This window comes from Pogonomyrmex barbatus, unplaced genomic scaffold (genome assembly GCF_055798465.1).
Source record: "Pogonomyrmex barbatus isolate J1 unplaced genomic scaffold, ASM5579846v1 scaffold13, whole genome shotgun sequence".
NCBI lineage: Eukaryota > Metazoa > Arthropoda > Insecta > Hymenoptera > Formicidae > Pogonomyrmex > Pogonomyrmex barbatus.
Window position 1 is genome coordinate 2763006 of NW_028297109.1, and position 22233 is coordinate 2785238.

The window sequence follows — 22233 nt, forward strand, 5'->3', positions numbered from 1 at the left end:
GAAAACCGAAGTACACGACCACCGTTGCACGTACACGTATGCACAATGCAGGTGGAGGCGCACTTCGTGACCCAAAAATGACTGCTGCCCTCCTGCAACCGAATGCCACCGAGTACTCAAGCCGCAAGGCGCGGCGGAGACCACTAAATTCATGGTGCGCTAATCAATAATGTATTTAGTGTGCGAAACTTCGTGCCGGGATATATTCCAATTGGGGACCACTACTGGCGAAAGGTGGTGCCCGAGCATTGTTCTGCGGCATCCAGGCCCGTGTCCGGCGGTCGGCCCGGTACGTAAAGTCCCGCGGAATAATTACGAGTTTCGCCATTGAATCAGGAATGTACCAAACAAGGCAGAAACAGCCGACCTGCAATTCCATTATTAATTCAATTAGTGCTAGACGCATACTGATCGCGGGATTAATGCATTCCGCGGACCATAATCTCATTCCGCCATCTGAACGACTGAAGCTGGCTGATACCGCGTTCGATATGTCTCAGTTTACGATTATAAACTTGTCGCGAACGCTCGTATTTTTGCATTAATTTTTCAAGTTTAATAAAAAAAAATAATTACAATTACTAATTTCTTAAATTATGAAATGAAATTTAAAATTAAAAGTCTCTTATAAATTTAACTTTTGATAATAAGGTATAAAAAAGAAAATATTCTTTGATTAATTATGAATCAATTTTGGATTTAATTTTGATTTAAAACATAATTATCAAATATTTAATATTGAAATTTAAAAAAGATCGATACGGAGATTAAACGAAAAATATAAGATAAAAAGAAGATAAAAAGAAACGAAATACGGGTACGAAATATCATGTATAAATCTACATTTTTCATCAAGTTTTCATCAGGTACTAAAATAGCTTTGAAATGCAATCTTGCTATATAATATGGAACAAGGACAATATTTTGGTAAGACTACTAGATTCTATAATCAAAATATTTGTTTAGTGCACAGCATAGCAAACACAAACTGTTTCGTATTGCATGGTAATTTAAATAATTATATTCGCGTGAATGAAATATTAACATGTATACACGATCCATTAGTATGAAATAAAACTAATAAGTTGAAAAAAAACATTTAAATAAAAATGAATCATTTGAGGTGTGTCAACATCGGTAAATATTAAAAACATTCGTATCACACAATTGGAAAAAAATAAAAATCTTTGATAGCGTTAAGTGAGATTCGTAAAAAATTAAACATCGCTGCGTTAGCACCAAACTGCGTATATAACGAGACGAGAAACAGTAAACTGTATCCTAGTAATGGCTGCAATTATTAACCTTGCGCAAACAACAATTTTTATTTCGCATAAATTCGCAACAATTTTATTTCGATCTTAAAACATTTAAACTGCATACAATCCGCCAATGCTACTCGGGAAAAACCTTGTGCGAGCCTTGTGCCCAGTTTGTACGTTAGAAAAATGAGCAAGTAAGTATTTCAAGTTCTCTCTGCAAATGGCGCTGTTAAAAATTAAGATTGTGATCATAAAAAAATATACATAACAAAAAGAAAGAAGAAAGAAGAACACAAAACTAATAGCATTTTCAACTGCAGTGTATGTGATCGCCCCGAGAGTAATAATTACGTCATACGATCTACTTTGTGTTATTATATTGATATTATAATCAAACTGATTATAATTAAACTGATTATATTTATAACAGTTAGATACTTAATATTTAAAAAAGACATCAAAAACATAATTATAAAAATTGTTTCACAATATAAATAAACCTATTAATAATTTAATATTTTATTCTCTTAATCGAGCTTAAATTCGAACTTGAATCAATTAAACTCACTTCAGTTGAAAACACTATAACACATATCTATATTATGAGCCGTTTATCATAGGAAAAATATATTTTTCCCTTTCTTACTCTACTTTGGTAGTAAAAATTGTTGCGCAATTGCGCGTGGGACGATCAAAATCGCCTGGTATTTGTATGCGCATGAAAACCAATGAAGCAACCGCGAAATCAAAATAGCACGCGAAATGAAGAAATGAATAAACAGACGCCGATGTGTGTTCCTTCATTTTTTTTTATATCGACACATCGATCGTCCTGTGAAACTCACGTACGAATTCCGAATGAACAATATCCGAGGTATCGCAAACGCTCTCGATAAAACTCTGAAAATATCATTTCAGTGTCTAAACATTGCAACTATTTATTTTACGATGTTATTTTACAAAACAAATTTAAGTTACGCACGGCATTTTCTCTTCAAATGTTTTCCCTGATTTCAAAACAAAAATTACATAAATACATACGTGTAATTAAGATCAGATTACATCGTTGATCAAAAACAGAGAAATTTTCTATATAAATAATTATAAGTTATTTAAATTGGACTCAAATAAATAAGAGAAATAAATGAACATTATAGAGAAAAATAATATTAAATTAAATCAATAATATTTATATGATAGTTGAAAAAAAGAGATATTATTAATGATAATTTAATTATAATATTTTTACAAAACAGTATTGTTTCTAAATATTAAAAATTGTAAAATAAAAACGAAACTGTTTAAAACTGAAAACTGAAAAAATATATGTAATGAAATTGAGTCTTGAAATATTTCAGAAATTATATTACAGTGCTGGTTCTCCTGATGTGGTACTTTATGAAGTCAACACATGTATCAGGAGTGAAAAATATTACACATGGTATATCGAGGCATATACGATCTATCGGATTTCCCGAGGGTAGCAATACAGGGGTACGGTGGATCAATCATTCATTTTTCATCTACTAAATGCGTCTCGGACTATACGGGCAGTCTGTTAACTCAATATTAATCATTCGCATTTCAAGCAGGTTACGTTCGTGAAATGTGAACGAAATTCTGCCGAATGAAATCGAGAAAAATCAAAATAACAACATGTTTGACATGACAGCAATTCCGTTCTACTCGAATTTTTTGTCCATCACGAGTATATTATTTATTACAAAAAAAATTACAAAATATAAGAAATATTAACTGCAATTTGCTTTTAGCAACTTTTGCAGAATTGTATTTAAATAAATTAATATATCGATATTTAATATTAATTTAATATTCTAAAGAATAGAGGTTTAGTTGAAACTCAATTGATTTATATGATTTTTTTCCATTTTTTTAATAGGCATATTATATTAGTGTGAAGATATTTAACTGATTCATAGATATTTTTCGCCGTGGGAATTCCTGTAGATATTCCAGACAAATCTATAGCGGTATCATTTTATTTCGAAGCTAATTATGAATTACCATCCGAATTCAATTCGACTTACTTTTACATACACGAAGGAAGTTATTATACAAAACGAAGTATCAATCGCCAATTAGTGTATAAGGTGATCACAAGCAAAATGGACAGGTAATAGCATAATATAACTAAGTATTACTTTTTATCCTTTTATACAATTATGTCATAGTCTTTAAAATTTCAAAATATAATTTTACAAGTTCTGAAATAAGTTTTATAAGTTCTAAAAAATCATGTAATTTTATTTACATAATTATATTTTGTAGCCTGGGCTATCCTGGACAAGATTGTTTACTAAAAATAATCTGCGAAGCTGAGAAATACTCTTTAAACAAAAACGGTGTGCTTGGCGATATCCTTCAAGTCATATTCACGTAAGTATTCCTAAAGAATAATTATTTAAATTATATCACATAAGAATAAAATTAGCAAGTTATAACATGTACAACATATAACAAGAATAAAGGATAAGAAAATGGAGTGCTGAAAATTTAGGAAATTGGTTTTAGATCAGTTTATCCGATAAACCTTTTTTTTTTTATTTATTCAAAGTATACTCATATCAGTAGATATTTGTGTTGTCACATATATCAAGTATGATACGACAAATAATATAAAAATTATGTTTATTCGCATTGCTTTGTTGTAGACCTTCTATGTCGATGAGTGAAAATCTTCCGGATGAAATCATAGAGGCCGAATATGAACAACACTGTGATCAACATTACAATAAATGTCCTATAAATCCTTTAGATCTAATAAGCCATTTTATCACTACCGAATAATTTTTTTTCTGATTACATCGGGAAAAATTTATCATATGTGAAAAATTTATCAATTCGAATAGCCTGTCTGTCGAAAGATCATTCAAAATATCCAATGCAACTGTTACAATTATTAAAATTTGTGATGATTTCTCTTTTCTTACAAGATGTCGAGTACTACCTTGGCAAATTTTGATAATGTAAATAAGTATAAAGTGGTAAAAAAATTGAGAATATTTCTCAATTTATTAATATAGCCTAACATCAAAAGTAGTTAGTAACAAAAATTACAAAAATTGGGAATGTTTTAATCTGCTCTTTTCATATAACTAGGTTGCTTTGTTCGTTTCTTCTTAAATTTTAATTTATATATACATACATACACATATATATATATATATATATATATATAAAACTTAAAGTTTTTATCCATTTTAATCTTAGACATTTCTTGTGATATCAAGTTTATTAAAGAAAGGAAAGCTAGTTAATGTTTTATGATGTGAATATTACAAAAAAAAATGACGGACTTAAATTTTCAGATGTTTGATTAAATGAAATTTTCTTTAAATCATCAATAAAAACTTAATTGTATCTTGAATAAAGACATCTAAAGAAGAAAAGAAAGATATGATTTAAAAATAAGAAATTTTGTAATATTAAGTTTATTAAGAAATTATTTTTCAATAAAACAATTTTTAAATAAGCATAATATGCGGAATTCTTTTTCTATTTTAATTTTCATTATGTATTTATATATTTTTATTTATGTATTTCAAAAGAATTCAAATTATAAATGTTTCAGATGTTACAAATTGCAAAGTATAAATCTTATCTGTAAAATTGTAACAAAATCTATAACTAAAATTAAACACAAAAGAAATATGAAATCTAAATAAATTAGTAATTTGTACTTTTTGAAAATTGTCACAAATATAATTTTAAATTAAATTATATTCATGAAAAATAAAAATGTAATCAATGAAAATAACCATCAGATCAACACAGCACTCAAAACTTCTTCATTCGCAATTTTCAATCATTCTATTTTTATTTTATTTATGATAAAAATATAATAGACTATTATAAAGATCTGCTAATCTATTAAAGCTTTTCTGCTAAAGTCTTCTTATATCAATGGAAAACCAATAAAGAATTTAAGACAATTATCATTTAATTAATAGAATGAAAGGACCAACGTTCAGAAGGATTATGGATGACATTTTAATATCTAATATATGTATGTATAATATATTGAATCAATAAAATCAATAAAATCAAAGTGAGAAATATTTGTTATCCCAGTTCGTCCTAAAAGAAAGATTAAATAACGAAAAAATGAGTTTTTCTTGAAATCATTATTTCTGATACTTGTAGCCTTTCTTATGTTAATTTCAACCTTTGCAGTACATTAATAAAAAAATTGCAATTATTGTGCTTTTTTATGTATCTTCATTTTTCTAAAGTAAAAAATTTGATTGCAAATGATTTATTATGATTTACTCCTTCGGGTGTATATGTCATCAGAGAGACATAATGTGTACAACTCCAAGCACGTCCAGATTACTTCAGTAAAACTCCATTAGATCTCTTGATTTTATCTAATCCTTCAGTTTGTTAACCGCAGGCACAGCGATTGTTTCTCCCATCGAAGTGCGTCTGGATTGCAGATAATGAAACATATTTTCGTAGACCACAAATGTGATAACTGTCGCCGGGGTCACTCTGGTCAGGTTTACACTTAAACCCTTGTAAAAGCCATGCCAACCCTCATACCTGCAACGAACCACCAGCAATACGCCTTTGTTTTACTTTATTTTATAACTAAAAACGCGAAGAATTTTGAGACATTATTTAACCCGCGTACGATTCTTGACGCTATATAAAATGTATTGTAAAAATATGAATATTAAATATAAATATTGTAAAAATGTGAGGAACACATTAACGTTACTTTATGAAACAGAAGCAATATCTCTGTTTCTCTCTAACTCTGACTATAGAATCAAATTCAAAAAAACTTAACCGTGCACAAATCCAATGTTATTTCTCTTTATCTCATTCTTTAATTATAATATGTATATGTATAACGTGTAATTTAATTACAATATATATCCAACATCGATTCATCGTATAATACATTCAAAAATCGTACTGCTGGTGGCTTAATAAACTATCGAAGCATATCGTAAACTCGATAACACATTCAATCACAATACCTTTCTACATGCTACTTGTTTTAAATAAGACAACCGTAATGATAAGAGTTTTAAAATGGAAAATATATCTAAAATGTATATTTTTTTAAATCATAATTAACAATGACACCTTTCTGTCCTCTGCGTTGTCAAGAAAATAAAATCAATAGACATCAATAAAAAGAATTGCAGAATGAAGAGATAAAGCTAGGTAAAAGCTTGAATAAGTGACTGGAGATAGTCGAATTAATTTAATAACACTTTTCGATATGTGTGCGTGTGTTTATTAATATCGTCACAATGTTGCTTTAAATATACTCCTTCGTTTCCGTTTCCACTCTTTTTCCTTCGAAGAAACAGATTTTAGATTTATGGTTAAAGAAATTGATATAAATAAATTCGTCTATTATTTACAGATTGCGATGAAGAAACTTATTGCTATTTATCGTACGTTCCGAGTGCCAGACTCTACGACTCCTTGCAAAATTGATCTAAAGGACTCTATATATTTCATTTAAAATGAGGTAAAGTATTGGTATACAGAAAGAGTCGCTTCGTAAAACAAAAAAAGAAAGAGGGACAAGGTAGAATGCAGCGAACTTTTACTATATTTGCTAAAATATAACTTAATGAAGAAATCGCTAAATTAAGCGACGTCTAGTCCGCACTGAAACTCGAGTCGAACGAAGACACAGAAATCATCAGAGTTTACATATGGGCTCACACATACTATGCGTCAGTTGTTCAAACGTTACACATAATACGTATATCGTGTGTGTTATTTTTATAGTTACGTAAATATTTGGTTATTAATTAACTATCCAAGATTACACCGTTATAAACCGGATGCATCTCTTCTTGCAGCTCTCTTATATTTGAATAGAGCATTAATTATCTCATACTTTAGTATGAAATATGCATTCCTCACTTCCTTCCGCATAACCGCATGCGCGTAACCAAGCATATCTATCTAGGTGTGTTCAACTAAATCCAGTTTAGTTGATACTCAGATATCTATATAGCTCGGCAAACAAAAGACGATCATACTCATACTCGTCAGTTGCAAAGTATCTAATATGAAAAGATATTTTTCAATTAGAATACATTTTTGTTACAGCAAAAAACTATCCTTACATAAAACATGTCGAATTCCGTCATAAATTTATTTAAATTAACAACGTATTCGTATCGAGAAATAAAGTAACTTTGTCCGTTCTATATTATCGCAGTCTCTCAGTGTACTTGGATTGAAGGATAAATGGATAAATAAATAAGACGTATACATTCAACGCACAATACCTGCCACAAACTATGAAACATATTGCCATTTCAAGATCTATTTCTTTATAATCATCGTATTGCAATTTATGTGGAAAATTAAAACGGCAACAGTACAAGTAATTGTTTAAGCTATTTTTCCATGTCGGTCAATTCTTTTTTATCACCGTACATTTCTACAAACCTAATATAAATTAATAGAAATACAAATGATAGAAAACATCATGTACTCTCATTTCACGAGTGCTAAAAAGAAAATTAATACATTATCTACACGTCTATTACGGAATAGAATAAAAATTGTTACTAATAATCATTTCTCTAACCCTCCCGAATCTTCCAAAAATATTCAGATAAAAATAGATAATAAAAAAAACTTTCTCGAAAAACGAGAATTATTCTGCATTGTAACCTATTTCAATGATATATAATGATATTCATCTTAAAACAATTGGGTATCATGATCTACATCAAAAAATTATATGCACTTTACGCATTATAAGTGAGCACCTTTCATCATAAGTTTTGGTAAGTCGGGGGATATTACGCCCTAAATGAGTAAAATAAAAAAAAAAAAAATTGCCTAAAAAGTTTTTTTACATTTGTAATAATAAGATGTTAACGCAAATTAACTACCGTTAGTAAAATGCTCATAAATAAGGATAATCAAACATATGTTTGGTGTAACATGTAAAAGGTATGGTGATAAGCCTTTATAGAAACCCCTGATCCCTTCTGACCTCCATGTGCATTGGATGCAATGCCAGGTACCCCGATAATCATGATGATGATCTTGAAGTCGTGCCCTCACCACTTGATAAGGATACGTCGATGCTGCAGCAATCAGCTTTGACATCGCCGCGAAGACGATGTATTCAGTCGTACTCTAAAAAAATAAAAAATTAAAAATATTATTCATATTTATTAGTTCTAAATATATTAATTATAAACATTCCTCTATTTACTTTAAACTTAAAATGTCATGTTTATAGATTATTATTTATGCTCTTCGTGCAAAGAATATAGATTAACGAAAGAAAGTAACGTTGCAAAATAAAAATTAATATGACGATTTACGATTAGGATTCGTCTTGAATTTGATTCTTTTAGCTACAAAAATTTCGATAAAAACGAAATCAATTTACCAATTTCGTATCGATGGGTACGTTCAAGTAATTATAGTACTTATTCTTCATCTCTTCATACGCCATGAACTGTATCGCACCGTGTGAAACACCAAACAACCCAGGAACTAAACCCTGCAAAAATATAAAAAATACGATAAATTTCAGTAATCACATAAAATCACTAACAAAACAATAACTTTAATTTTATTTCAATTTCAAGTTATAACTTAAAGTTTAAACAGAAAAATATGCTTGCCTTATATAAGCCTCTAATACCCTCCGTCTTATAAATCTTCTTTAAAGCATCAATCATGCCGCGATACTTCTTGGATTCCGCCAGATTCACGTCCTCAGCATATTGCAAGCACAGCCGCGTCTTTACCACCCAGATCGGGTTAGTCATGAGCAAGGTAAGCACTCCGGCATCAGCAGCAGCGAACATATGCATGGACGGTCCAAGAGGTTTCTTCGAATTGCCACCTTGAATCGAAGTCTTTATCGTGTTATAGCTGCAAATTAATTCGTATTTAATTAGCATAAAAATATCAGGAAAAATGCACATACAAAATAAATGTTAAATTTTTTACAAGACTACAACATATAACGCTAATCGATAATTGCGAATCGAGATTTTTATTACATATGCAAATCGATTTTCCACACTAGCTTATTAATAATTAAATCAATTTTCTAGAGCAATCGATGATCGTTACTGTACTTACAAAAAGAAATAAAAACCCCACGAACTGCCCGATCCTAAAACGTTCGGCGTTACGCCTCTGTAAAGTCCACGCACACCCTCAGTTTTCACGATTTGAGAGATGGCATTTCTAAGTCCATTATACTGCGGTGTCGTCCTCGTTTGACCATCGTTCACTGCAACCAGAAAGAAGATAAAAAAGAATTAAAATAAATTGTATTAATTAGAATGTATTTCGTAAAAATAACGGTATAACAGTTGAGTTGCGTTTAACGCATTATTAAAAATATAAAAATGTGTGCTGCAATTATTATTTACAAATACGATGTTTTTCCCATTTGCCCCTGCTGTTAAACTACCGCTGATAATGCAACATCTCATGATAGAAACAGCTCCTAATTTTTAATAGTCAAATACATTCACATTTATATACCCGATTAATATGCGTATGCATATGCCTTCGCTATAGACACGTTTTATCGTCTTAACCGTTACAACGTTAGTTTTCGTATCGTATCTCATTGCGAAAAGGCAGTGTTATCGTCTTGCGATATGTCTCGTTTATACCGAGAAATTTCCTTCTCAAATATATGTATATCAAATATATGTATATATATATGTATATATATATATATATATATATATATATATATATATATATATATGTAGATACAAGATGATGAAATGCAAAGTAATTTTTTTTATCGAATTATTACATATTTACGCGTCATATGCGAAACAAATTAAAATTAATACAATTAATATCAAATTAAAAATGCCATTCACAAGATTAAGTAAGACAAGTCAGAAAGAAGAGCAATAAATGTGATCATCTGCCACGTAGTACAACAATTTACTTTCGCTGTCATGAATAACGGTGATTTCGCACGAAGGCTGCCGCTATCCAATTTTGCAATCTTCTATTCTTTTGATGAAACTCAACCATGAAATTTTCTCCACGAATTCCTACATTAATTTGCACTTAATTATACCTCGACATACTTAGATGTTATTTGAGCATTATTTCTTTCCACATTTTATCAATTAAATACTGTAGTAACTACAATGAGTTTCAAACTGAATTCGTGTGAAGCTAAAAAGAACTGACTGCCAAGAAATAATATTGTTATTAAAATAGCATAAGAAACGTTTCGCTTTCACATTCATACGTAATCTCTCCTTCGAATATAAAAAAGAGCACCAATTCGAAGGACAATTCAAAGTACTTATGATGATTCTATATAATAAAATGTTACGAATTACATTATTTTATATTTTTTTTATCCTTCGAATATCTCTAGTATCTCTAGAGTAATAGATACTAGAGATAATCTCTAGTATCTATTACTTTCTTAGTTCTGACAAATTAAACAAAATATGTTTGTAATATTCGCTTTTGATATTTGATTTCAAACAAGTTTTGTAGATAGTTCTACAAACTATAGCTGTTTTGATGAATTGTTTTATTGTGACTCATATTTTTGAAATTAGCATTTATATATTTTAAAAAGTTTTATATTTTCGGAAAAAAAAAAAAATACTGATAGCATATCATCCGTATGTGAAATTTTATTTCGTGTATCTGAATTCATTGAGACGTGAAATTTCGAAGAAACTTTCAACTGTTGTGATTCAGTCGTGCGACGAAATGATTCAATAACGAATGTCACGTGTTAATGACGCAACTCGCAGAATTCTCGTGGCTTGACGCTTGGTAGACGGCCAATGAATATTCCGTTTAAAATACGACACACACATACACACACCAGTATACAATACCCGTTTTTTGCGGTAATCTTATTTTCTCTACTTCAGGAAATCATTTAAGGTCCAATTCGCACATTTTTATCTTCACTCGATCGAACGAATTCATCAAAAAAAATCTTTTAAACACGAAAAACTTTTCGTAATTTTCATTGTTTTTTTTTTGTATGAATCAAAGTGACTGATATAATCGGCAAGATCTTTAAACCTTAAAACTTAAAATAGAAACGGAAGGCTTTTCATTGATTCGAATGGCAACGTGTACACGAAGTCGAGCGTACCTTTTCGAAACACGATGAATAAATAAATATGAATAAACTGATTGCACTTGTAATGAATACCCGGAAAAGTAGTTATTCAAAACAGCAACTCATTTGGTTTGACGTACGCAACGCAGATGCAAACAACGATTAATGCTATGCTAAGTTCTATGTTATTACCACGGAAAATTTTTAAAATGATTATAATATTAAATTTCACTAGTTACTTTCAATACTTTCAATCGTAACATTACTCTTACATTTCACAAACTTATGTATAACAAAGTTTACTTATGATCCAACAGTCAATAAAAATTATAATAAAGACAAGATGTTACAAAATTGGATAAACTCCAAGATTTAATTCCTCAAAACACAAGAACATTTACAAAACATGGAAAAAAGCTAATATAACATATCCTCGAAGATTGTTTTTAATTGTTATATAAATTGTAAACAAATATATTATGTATAACATAATCTATATAAGTAATTTTTAATTTAATAGTAATACATTATACTTATTTATTTTATATATTTAAAAATACGTATAATAAAACAATAAGTATAATTAAATAATAAATTAATTAAACTATATATTACTATTAAAGAAAATCAATTATAAACAATAACCGAAACTGTAGAAATTTGATAATATACGAAAAAATATATTTCACACCATAAAAAGATTGTGTGCGATTTATCATTAAAACTGATTCAAATGCTTCGTAATAACTTTATCATATTCTGCTTACACAAAAAATTCCATCATAATGTATTCATTACAAAAGTAACAATCATACAAGTGGTATAATAACCGCAATATGTTCACACTTATCAAAAGTAAAACAAGAGCCATACTGACGTCAGTTTATTGATACCAAACGTAACGTGAAAATAATAAATGATAAGAAAAATTATATCATTAATAAATAATTAAATTTAGCTATTATAAAATAAATAATAAAAATAAGTTTAATTAAATCAAAATAGTTATCTAATTTTCTATAAATTTCTGTTATATAAAAATAATATATTATTTCTAAAAAAATATATATCTTTTTGTGTACATATACTCCTAATAAACTTGTAATAAACATACGTCACATTTTCATCAATCTTGTATATGTTAAATAATAAAATCATTTACGACTTCTGTATTATTGTAATACAATATTAATGGTAATGTTTTATAAATGCGGCCATACTATTAAATAAATTATTAAATTAATATTAAATTATTAAATATAAATAATCAAAATCAAAAATCCTAACATAGAAAATATAAATATCGTAATTACTTATAATAATAAATGTTTAATAATTCAATGTTAAATAATTAGTCAATTGCAATTAATTTATTATTAGAATTTGCGCATTCAAGATATATATTTTACATATATATATATATATATATATATATATATATATATATATATATATATATGCATAATAATTACTTTTAATTTTTATACTTTAACCAATATTAACTTTTTTCGCCTAACTAATTTTACTTTCTATCATATTATGTGTAAACAAACTATTTCATGTAAATATTATAATAATCATAAAATAAAGATTAATTTTGTCTGCAGTCATATAACTTGATTATTTATATAAGCGCAATAGGTGACAAAGAGATAATCAAAATTATAGAAAAAAATTAAAAAATACAGAAATAGGAAAAATGAAACATGTAATCTGTTTTTTTTTTAATATAGTGTTGAAATATGTACGTCATGGCACAAGACAATATTAAATAACATTGATAAATTGTGCATATGTGACGATTATATAATCTTCATATCGGTCATCATCACGTGCGATTAGAGTGAAATATATTTTACGAGGCTAAACTGATATACATAGTGTCATCGTATTAGACTTCTTTATTAGAAACACGTGAACGTAGGATGAACTATGAATAAAATCTCGACAGATAATTTGATATTTTAGAAATAATATTGGAATTTTTGAAAAACTAAAACAATGCCTTATCTTTGTAGAAAAAAGAAGAAAAACCTAAGAATTACATTTTTAATTGTTTTTTTTTATGAATATCAAGAAATTTTCTTTGACAAACAGAAGTCTTTTAAAATTATTTAATAATTTCGAATTTCTCACGCTGTATTTTTTGTACAAATTCCGATGTAAATCTGATTTTAAATTATAATTATTTATATTTTATTATAAAACCCATTTTACGCAATCTATAATTCACATCAGATTTCAGTATAAAATTCTATTTGAATTTTTATATCGTATATACTTTTATATATTCACGACATACATATTTCAACTAATATTTTATATATGAACATTCAAATTTTTTAAATTTTTAGTCTACTCCATTTTATAAAATTACAAATAGAATTTTATCCTGAATTTTTAAAGCCATTTCACGTGACGTAAAGAATGAAAATAAGTATATTATAATATATCACAAAATATATAACAAAACTCATATATACAGATGTGTACAGTATATCGAAACATCCGACATATAAAATAGTATATATAGTTATAAATAGTGTTTTACCTTCAATTTTGATGCAAATTATAGATCATCTAAGCGGGTTAACTAGAAATATGTTTTCCTAAACTAATATTGTCAACGTTGCATTCAAAATAAAAAAAATCTATAATTTAAATGAAGAAGTTAATACATTGACATTTATAAGTATTAAAATAATCTTTATTATATTTATTATATTAATCTTTATTTATTATGTCATATATCTTTATTGTATTATATTTCTCCTGACTCTTGATCTCATCCGGCAATCCAATAATACTATGTAACATCAGTTTAAAACCTCCTGATAACACGAGCTCAAGCCCTTTGTTTATTCATATTGAATTGAATATCCTTGTGTACTATATTCTCGCATATCAACCGCTCGTATCAGTTATCTGCCTTCGCAAGCGTGATAAGGCATGTTGCCTTTATAATCACCTTCAAACAAAAACGATGATTACTGATTTTTCATTACCAAGACTTTATTAAAAACCGTTTGAATTTCATTATGAATTAACTTAAACTCGATCGTTTTTATCGATAAGTTTACATCAATGACAATATACTTTATTAATTTATAAACTGTAAAATTATTTATATATAGTTATTATCGCGCTATTATATGTGGATTACATCGTAATTCGCATGATTTTTGCAAACAAAATTTATAAATAGCTATTTTGTCCTCTTCTTTGTCTCGTTTTCTAAACAAAATTCAACGAAGCTGAATTCAATGTACAGCTATTTCGTTAAATAAAACTTTAACTTTTAATATAAAGAATGTTCATTAATTATTATAACATGCAAGAAATATAAAAATGATTGCAAATAAAATAAAGAAGAAATTTAATTCAGTAATTAATTTAAACTTAGTTGTTAATACTAAAATTAATAGCAAATTTATTTATTAATAACTAATTTTTAGATTTTGTTTTTAATTATTCAGAAATCTTCTAATATAAGAAGCAGAATTATCAATGAAATACCTCAAATATTATTTTACAAAAATTTCTGATTTAAATCAAGATAGCTAAGAAAAAACAGAATACTTAAAATCAAAGTCGAGAACTCGTGATATAATATAAAGTAAAAAATGATGTATCTCCCATATAAATCCATATTTATCTATTCTATGATATCGGTTGATATTAATTTACTATGGTAACGTAATCTTCATTATTTTACATAGAATTACTGTAATAAGAAGTATTTCGAACGACTTCCGTCTTATACCTGAGCTAAAATAATTGATGCTTTGACAGATATTTTTCGACACTTCTTCCTTTCGATATCTCCATCAAGAATATATTCATATCTATGAACTAAAAGTGAAACGCGTCAGCAATAATATTTCGATCTTGAGATAAAAACGAGTCAAGAATAGAACTTCTCCTTTTATCGCAGACAAAAAATTCTCGCTAACAAATATTCATAGAAAGCATGGATGTTAATCATAATAAAACATTTAGATTAGATTTAACAAATTCAGACTTAAATTCAAATAAATAAGCATTCATTTCAAAAATACATTTACATACACACTTTAGGTATTGAAATAATGAAAAATAGAAACAAGAAATAATCGATTTAAGAAAATATTTTGTTGAGTTTAAAATACAATCAAAAGTGAAAAATTATACAGAATAAGTAATGGATCGAAAACTTATGTGCTATAAACAATTCTGAATTAGTTATTTCATTGTATAGTTATTTGATTATTACTTGAAATGTAAATATTAAAAAATAGATACAACCAAAAAATCGAGATTCTTTCATTACTACATCAAATCACAAGGTATTTTATAATATTAACATATGTTAATATATCTTGTCTTTATTATTATATGATATATTATATATATTATATTATATATGAAAAAGTTATCTTAACATATTAATTTTTTAAATAAGGATTAAATAAATTACGATTCTCACACTATCTAACATGTGCTAACCTCACATGTGCTAACAAATGTATTTCACACACACACACACACACACACATATATATATGATTGTGCTGATAGCAGATACACATGTAATAATTAGGAACTTAAATTTTGTTCATGACCAAGAATTTAAGTAAAATAAACATCGAACACATGTAAATGAAATTTATTTTATTTAAACTTTCTATATATTAATGCTAATTAATGAGAATTTTATATCATATTTTATATTATTTATATTAAGTATAAATATTCTTTATATTATATTATACATTATTTATGTTTTATATATATATATTTGTTATATAAATCAGGAAATCTTATGTTTCTTTTGAAACTATAAAAAGCGTAAATCGGGCTGTCTTGAGAAAATTTGGGAAAATTGATTAGTCATGTTCCATATATATATATATATGTGTGTGTGTGTGTGTGTGTGTGTGTGTGTGTGTGTGTGTGTGTGTGTGTGTGTGTGTGTGTGTGTGTGTGTGTGTAACCTTAAAGTATTGGGTTGAAGGCATTACGTATCTTACAACTTTCCCAAAAAAGAAAAAAAGATAATTTCCGAAGAAATAAATTTCTAAATGATTACATTAGTTTCTACATAATATCTAATCATGTTAATAATTATCGTAACAAACACGATGAGCTAGCGAAACAATCGTGATAAATTCAGACAAGCACGTGCTCAGAAAATCATGATCTCACTATTGTTCACAGACTGCGCAAAATAATAATCGTCACAAGCGGGATATCGCCCATAATATTGACTTTTGATAGTAATAAACAGCATAACATGACGTATTAAACAGGATGAATCAATCTTTGTTAACCTGGCATCTGACTTTCGAAAAATTAACTTTTTTATGCAAACAGTTAGCATTTTGTTTGTAGTAACAAAGGTAAATCATCAGAAACAAAATATTTACAAGTATTTTTCAGTGAAAATACGTTGAAATGACTTATTAATTTGTTACATATATTTTTAAATGTAGAAAAAAAAATATTTTATATCTTATTCTTCATGTTTGTATATTGAAATTTAGGGCGGAAAAACAATAATTGTCTGCAACCAAGAATCTTCCATAATACTTTGATATTTTGTTTAAAGAGAAATCCTTTTCACTATTTATGTATCTCAAGATCAAAGAGAGAGATATAAATACTCTTTTATCAACATGTTACACTTTTCGCTTTTAACGGGGAATTTATTATTTGCAAGAAATTTGATTTATAAAGAGAAAAATATCTGTTTCGATTCGTGCAATCTCAGGCTCTCTGCACTAATTTTTCATCGACATCACGAGGCGATAAGTTCTACAACCAGCTCGCTTAGATTCTATAATCGCCACCCTCGACAAAAGTCCGTACTGTCTGTTGCAATACTTTATAAATATGAATAATATTTTGATCTGTCTGTATAACAGGAAGAAGCTTGTGGACTTTATACGCTGGAATAAAGTCCAGTCGTACGATTAATAGATAATAATATAAAATATGTATTAAAAAAAATTTTATTAATATAATTCCTTTGATGAATTAAAACAAATGAATTAAGCAATTACAATTAAAATTAAATACATTTTAGTCTAATTACGAATCTATTTCTTCTGTGTCCAATTCGTCTTTTTTTATATCTATTCTTATAAACATTTAAAAAATAAACAATAAAATAAAACTAATTAGAATATTTAATTTATCGAAATATGAGTTACAGTTTATTAATTAATTTTTAAGTATAAACAATTTATCTAGAAAGAATAAAAGATTCAAATTAATTTAAGTAAAATTAATTTATTAAAAAATAACATTCTATAGCAAATAATAAATAAATATAAAAATATAGTATTTAATAATTGTTATCTTTCAAATGTAAATAAAAAAATCATCGCCAAATGTAATTGTTATAAATAATAATGATAAATAAAATTAAGAATAAAAATATCCTTGACTTAATTTATCCCTATTGTTCCATTTTTCTTTTTGTATTTAATCTTTTTCCATAAAAATTTTAAAAATAAAGATGACCAAACTATAATTTATAATTCGAATATTTGAATTTATCAGAATACTTGTTAATTATAATTTATTAAAAATTAACACCTTAACGCGTGGTTGGTTTATCCAAAGAATTAATAAGAGGATTGTAAAAGACTTAAGTCTGATTCACTGTTTCACTTTCGTGTTATCGATTTTCCTTCGTCGGTGTTGCATAGTCGTACGTAGAATTTATACAGTGTAGAATAGCTTATGCAGTGTAAGCAGTGATGTAAAGCGTCTCTATTTTCAGTGGTTCGCTACATAAATATCTTTTGTGCAAAGTATCTAGATAGGAGTACACAGGCACTTTCCAACATATCTAAATATAAATATTTAGCTATTCCTTTATGTATGATTTTTCAAGATATATATTTAGCAATGTGCAGATAAAAAGAAACTATGAGACGACATATAACAATATAAATTGTTCGATCTTTTTTAAAACACGAGAGTAAGAATACATCTTAAAATATATATTCAAGCAATCAAGTGTCAAATGCGTTATTAATTATATGTTGCAAGAAATATCTAGGCATAAATATTGTTATTATATCTAAAATGTATCTATATAAAAAATGTATGTAATACATTATTGAATATACTGAATTCAATACAAAACATGTTTGAAAAGTATACTTCTGAACAATGCTATTTTAAATACAATGTAAGTGCAATAATTCGAAAGAGTGCCAATTTTCATACATAGCAAGAGATGATTGCACAGGTATCATGCGATACTTTGAATTCGAAAAAGCCACTCCAAAAATTAAATCATTGATTCTTTCTTAAGATTTTAAGTAAGATAAGTTTCTTAAGATTTTAAGTAAGATAAGTTGAATCATATGACATGTTTGTTACATTACATTCAATTTTACATTATTTTTTTAAAATAATATATTCGCAAATATTTCTACATTTTAAATAAAATATTTTTCATTATTTCCTTACTTTATACTATTTTATTAATATCTTCCAGGTACTTCCATTAATATTTTCCAGGTACTTTAGTTTAAAATTTCAAATAAAATTAGAAAATCTTTAAATGCAAGTTTTAAATAAGTTTACCTTATTGTACCCTTTTTCATGTTTTCTAATTAGAAAAAAAACTATTTAATATTCATTACATAATCTTAACGTTTTGGTTTGATAAAATATACAACTTTTTTATAAAAATTCAAAAGAAAGAAATACATCATTTATCTAATAAACTCCATGATTGTTTTCTGTTTAAGAAGTGCATTATTTGTATTCAACATTTTCTATGTAATCCGTAAAAATTTAAGAGAAAAATTAAATATGAGTAAAAATTAAGTTAAGTCACTTTGAATAAGATTTGGAAAATCTGTCTTAAAGTAAAATTAGATTGCAAAAAAGCTTCAAATATAAATGAAAAAAAAATTACTTAATGCTCGAAAGACTTTTTATTTAGCAAAAAAAGTTTCTAAATACTTAACAAATATAAAAATAATAATGTGTTACAGTTCTAAAGTCTGTTCTTTTTTAGCTGAACTTCTTGCACTTCATTTTTTTTTCCAATTGGAGAGGTAAAGAAGAAAGATAAACCACGCAAGAAGTTCAAAAAGAACAGGCCTCTAGTTTTTCCAGTTCTATATCTTTTGTTCAAAAAAGTAAACATTTACTTTCCACTTGAGAACCAAATAATTCATTATTCGAAATAATATTAATTTAAAATAAAAATTTTATAACTTCTTTCTCACGATTATTCTTTCAAAAACAATACACGAGTGAATATAATGAAGCTCACGAACTAAACAGCTCGAATATTTGCGCATTTGTACACAACATGTAACAACAATAACAACGTCTATTATATTCCTCCCTATTATGTGCCTCCTTCTCCCGACCGGATCACTTCAGAGGTCGAGCAATAAGAAAAAAAAAAAAAAAAGAAAAAAATTTAATCGAGGTAACCGCCGCTCGATATCGCTTATCGGCGCGGAAAACACCACGTGCTGGCGCAATGTGACACAGCCGCCATTTTCTCGAGCGCGCTCGCGCGCGCACGAAGCGGCGCGACGTGAACGGCGCGCGTGACTCACTCACCTGCGAATCGGATCTTGATTAGGTCCAGCGGGTGCAGCATCAGGGTCGAGACGACGCCACCCGAGATGCCCGCGACGAAGTACTCATATTTGAAGTTGCTCAGGACGTTAAGCTGGCGCGGGGCGCCCGGCGTGCCGCTGCCCTTGATCGCCGTCATGTTGTGCGGTACGCTGTCGTCGTGCCGCCGCTTCTCGCCGTTCGTTACCGATCCGTGATTAGCGATGCCCGATTCCGCATCCTTGCTACCGCTAGCAACGCGCGCCTCCACTCTGCGGCATATCTCTTGATCCGCGGGAGGCACTGTCGTCGAGCTTTAGTAGCGTCACACGTCGCCAAAGTTATCGCAAGGACTTGTTGTCTTACGCTTTTTCTTTTCCTTCTTTCTTTCTTCCTTTCGCTCGCTCGCTCGCTCGCTCTCACGATCACTCGTTCCCGTCACAGCTGGTTATCGCCGATTATGCAACACCAACCAGCCGCGCTACATCACACGCGCCATACTACTCGACCGGGCCGCCGCGGAATGGTGCTCTTTAGGTGCTGAGAGAAAGGGAGTGGTGTAGAAGGGGTAGAGCCTGCTGCGCATGCGCAGCGACATGAGCGTAGCAGACGCCAGACGCGCTGATCCTCTCAGCTGACCGCGCGCACCCGGGGTATTTAAATCACAATGGGTACTTTTCTCATCATGACATAAGTCAACACAAACGATCTTTCTTGGCATTCAATAAATAACAAAACGATACTTATGCGGACTTGCGTCACTAAATGGAAAGCACCAAGGCTATATTTTAAATATCGTCTTTTCTGAGGAAAATTTTACTCGAAATATAATATATGCTATAGACACGTAACATATACTATATCCAAATTTTAAAATTAATTTAAAATTTTCTTCGCAGAGGTTGTTTTGAAATATAACCTAAATATAAATTTGTATGCATATCGAGATATATCCAAGACGTGCATTTCGTATCTGATACTTCATTTTTGTCAAGAATTTAGTGTATCTACAATATTCGCGGATTTATTATCCGAAATAAAAACAAAACTCACTAATTCAATACATAGCAACAAAGTTGTTTCACGATCTGAATCTATCAAATAAAAATATAAATATAAATTATAAATTATAGCAGCAATTATCAAAAATACTTGATAATTGAAGAAATAATTATTACACGTTTTGAATGTTTTGTTTTTCATTTCTTTCAAACGTTTCGTTTCTTTCAGAGTTTTACTAAGTTACACGGTTCTAAAGACAATTGTTTTATGCCTATTTAAATTTAAAACTTTGTAAAATTCTACCAATAAAATCTTTCTTTAAGTTCTAATACAATGAATTGAATTTTATCATAAATTTAACTCATCAATAGCCGAGATCCTTCAAGAAATACACGTATATTTAATTCATTGTACAATAATATATATACATAATATGTATATTTTATATATATATATATATATATATATATATATATATATATAATGTAATATAGTAATGTATAAATATTTTCTTTTTCTCTAATAAAAATTCCTAATAAAAATTATTAACATTTGTTTTCAATTATATTATATTTTATGTATATTTGCAAATATAGAAAAAAATAACTAGTTTTTAATAAGTATGAAATAAAAACATCTGTTATTTAATACAAAAATGTATATTGTAGTTGTCCCTGTAAAAATTTCTTATCACATACGCTTTGAGGCTTATCGAAAAACATAGTTCTCACTAGTATTTTATTCAAGTATATGTGCATTCGCCGTATACTGATAAAGTTTTTGTTCGTTTTAACTACATTATATAATAACAAAATAATATACTTGCTATATTATAATATAATGTATAACAAAGTATATAATAAATTTAAAAATCAAGGAACTTAATTATTAAATTGTTTAATCAAAAAAATTATCACAAAAAAAAGAATAAAATAATATTGAAGATGAAACTAAACAATTAGAAGAGTAGACAACAAAATCATTATAATAATTTATAATAATTTAAACAACGCAATTTTCTTAATTTTTATCAAAATTATGTTCAGAATAAAATCAATAATTTCTATTTCTACAAAGAAGGTATTATTTTATATACGTTTTAATTTTACGTTATTATAAAATATTAATTTTTATATATAAATCTGCTACATTTAATATAAATTATTATATATATCACTAACCAGAAACGTATCTACCAATGCTGACAGAAAAATAGAAATGAGCAATAATCAATTTTTTGCACAGACTTATCTGTTTCTGATAGGCCACGGTTTGTACTTGCGATCGTTA

At 28.0% G+C, this 22233-nt stretch overlaps 2 protein-coding genes across 2 annotated transcripts; one reads left to right on the forward strand and one right to left on the reverse strand.

Moving 5' to 3' along the window:
• The first annotated feature begins 219 nt into the window (after positions 1-219).
• Positions 220-4070, forward strand: LOC105429826 (uncharacterized). The gene is made up of 5 exons (XM_011643023.2): positions 220-1456; positions 2621-2756; positions 3203-3396; positions 3552-3659; positions 3935-4070. The coding sequence occupies exons 1-5, from the start codon at positions 1449-1451 to the stop codon at positions 4068-4070; spliced, it is 582 nt and encodes a 193-aa protein (XP_011641325.2). The 5' UTR covers positions 220-1448.
• On the reverse strand, positions 3785-20469 carry LOC105429825 (solute carrier family 25 member 32). Its single transcript, XM_011643022.2, has 6 exons — positions 19945-20469; positions 9375-9528; positions 8909-9161; positions 8671-8784; positions 8266-8411; positions 3785-5825 (listed from the first exon to the last, which is right to left on the reverse strand). Exons 1-6 carry the CDS (start codon positions 20099-20101, stop codon positions 5651-5653), a joined length of 999 nt encoding a protein of 332 aa, XP_011641324.2. The 5' UTR covers positions 20102-20469; the 3' UTR covers positions 3785-5650.
• Positions 20470-22233: the final 1764 nt, after the last annotated feature.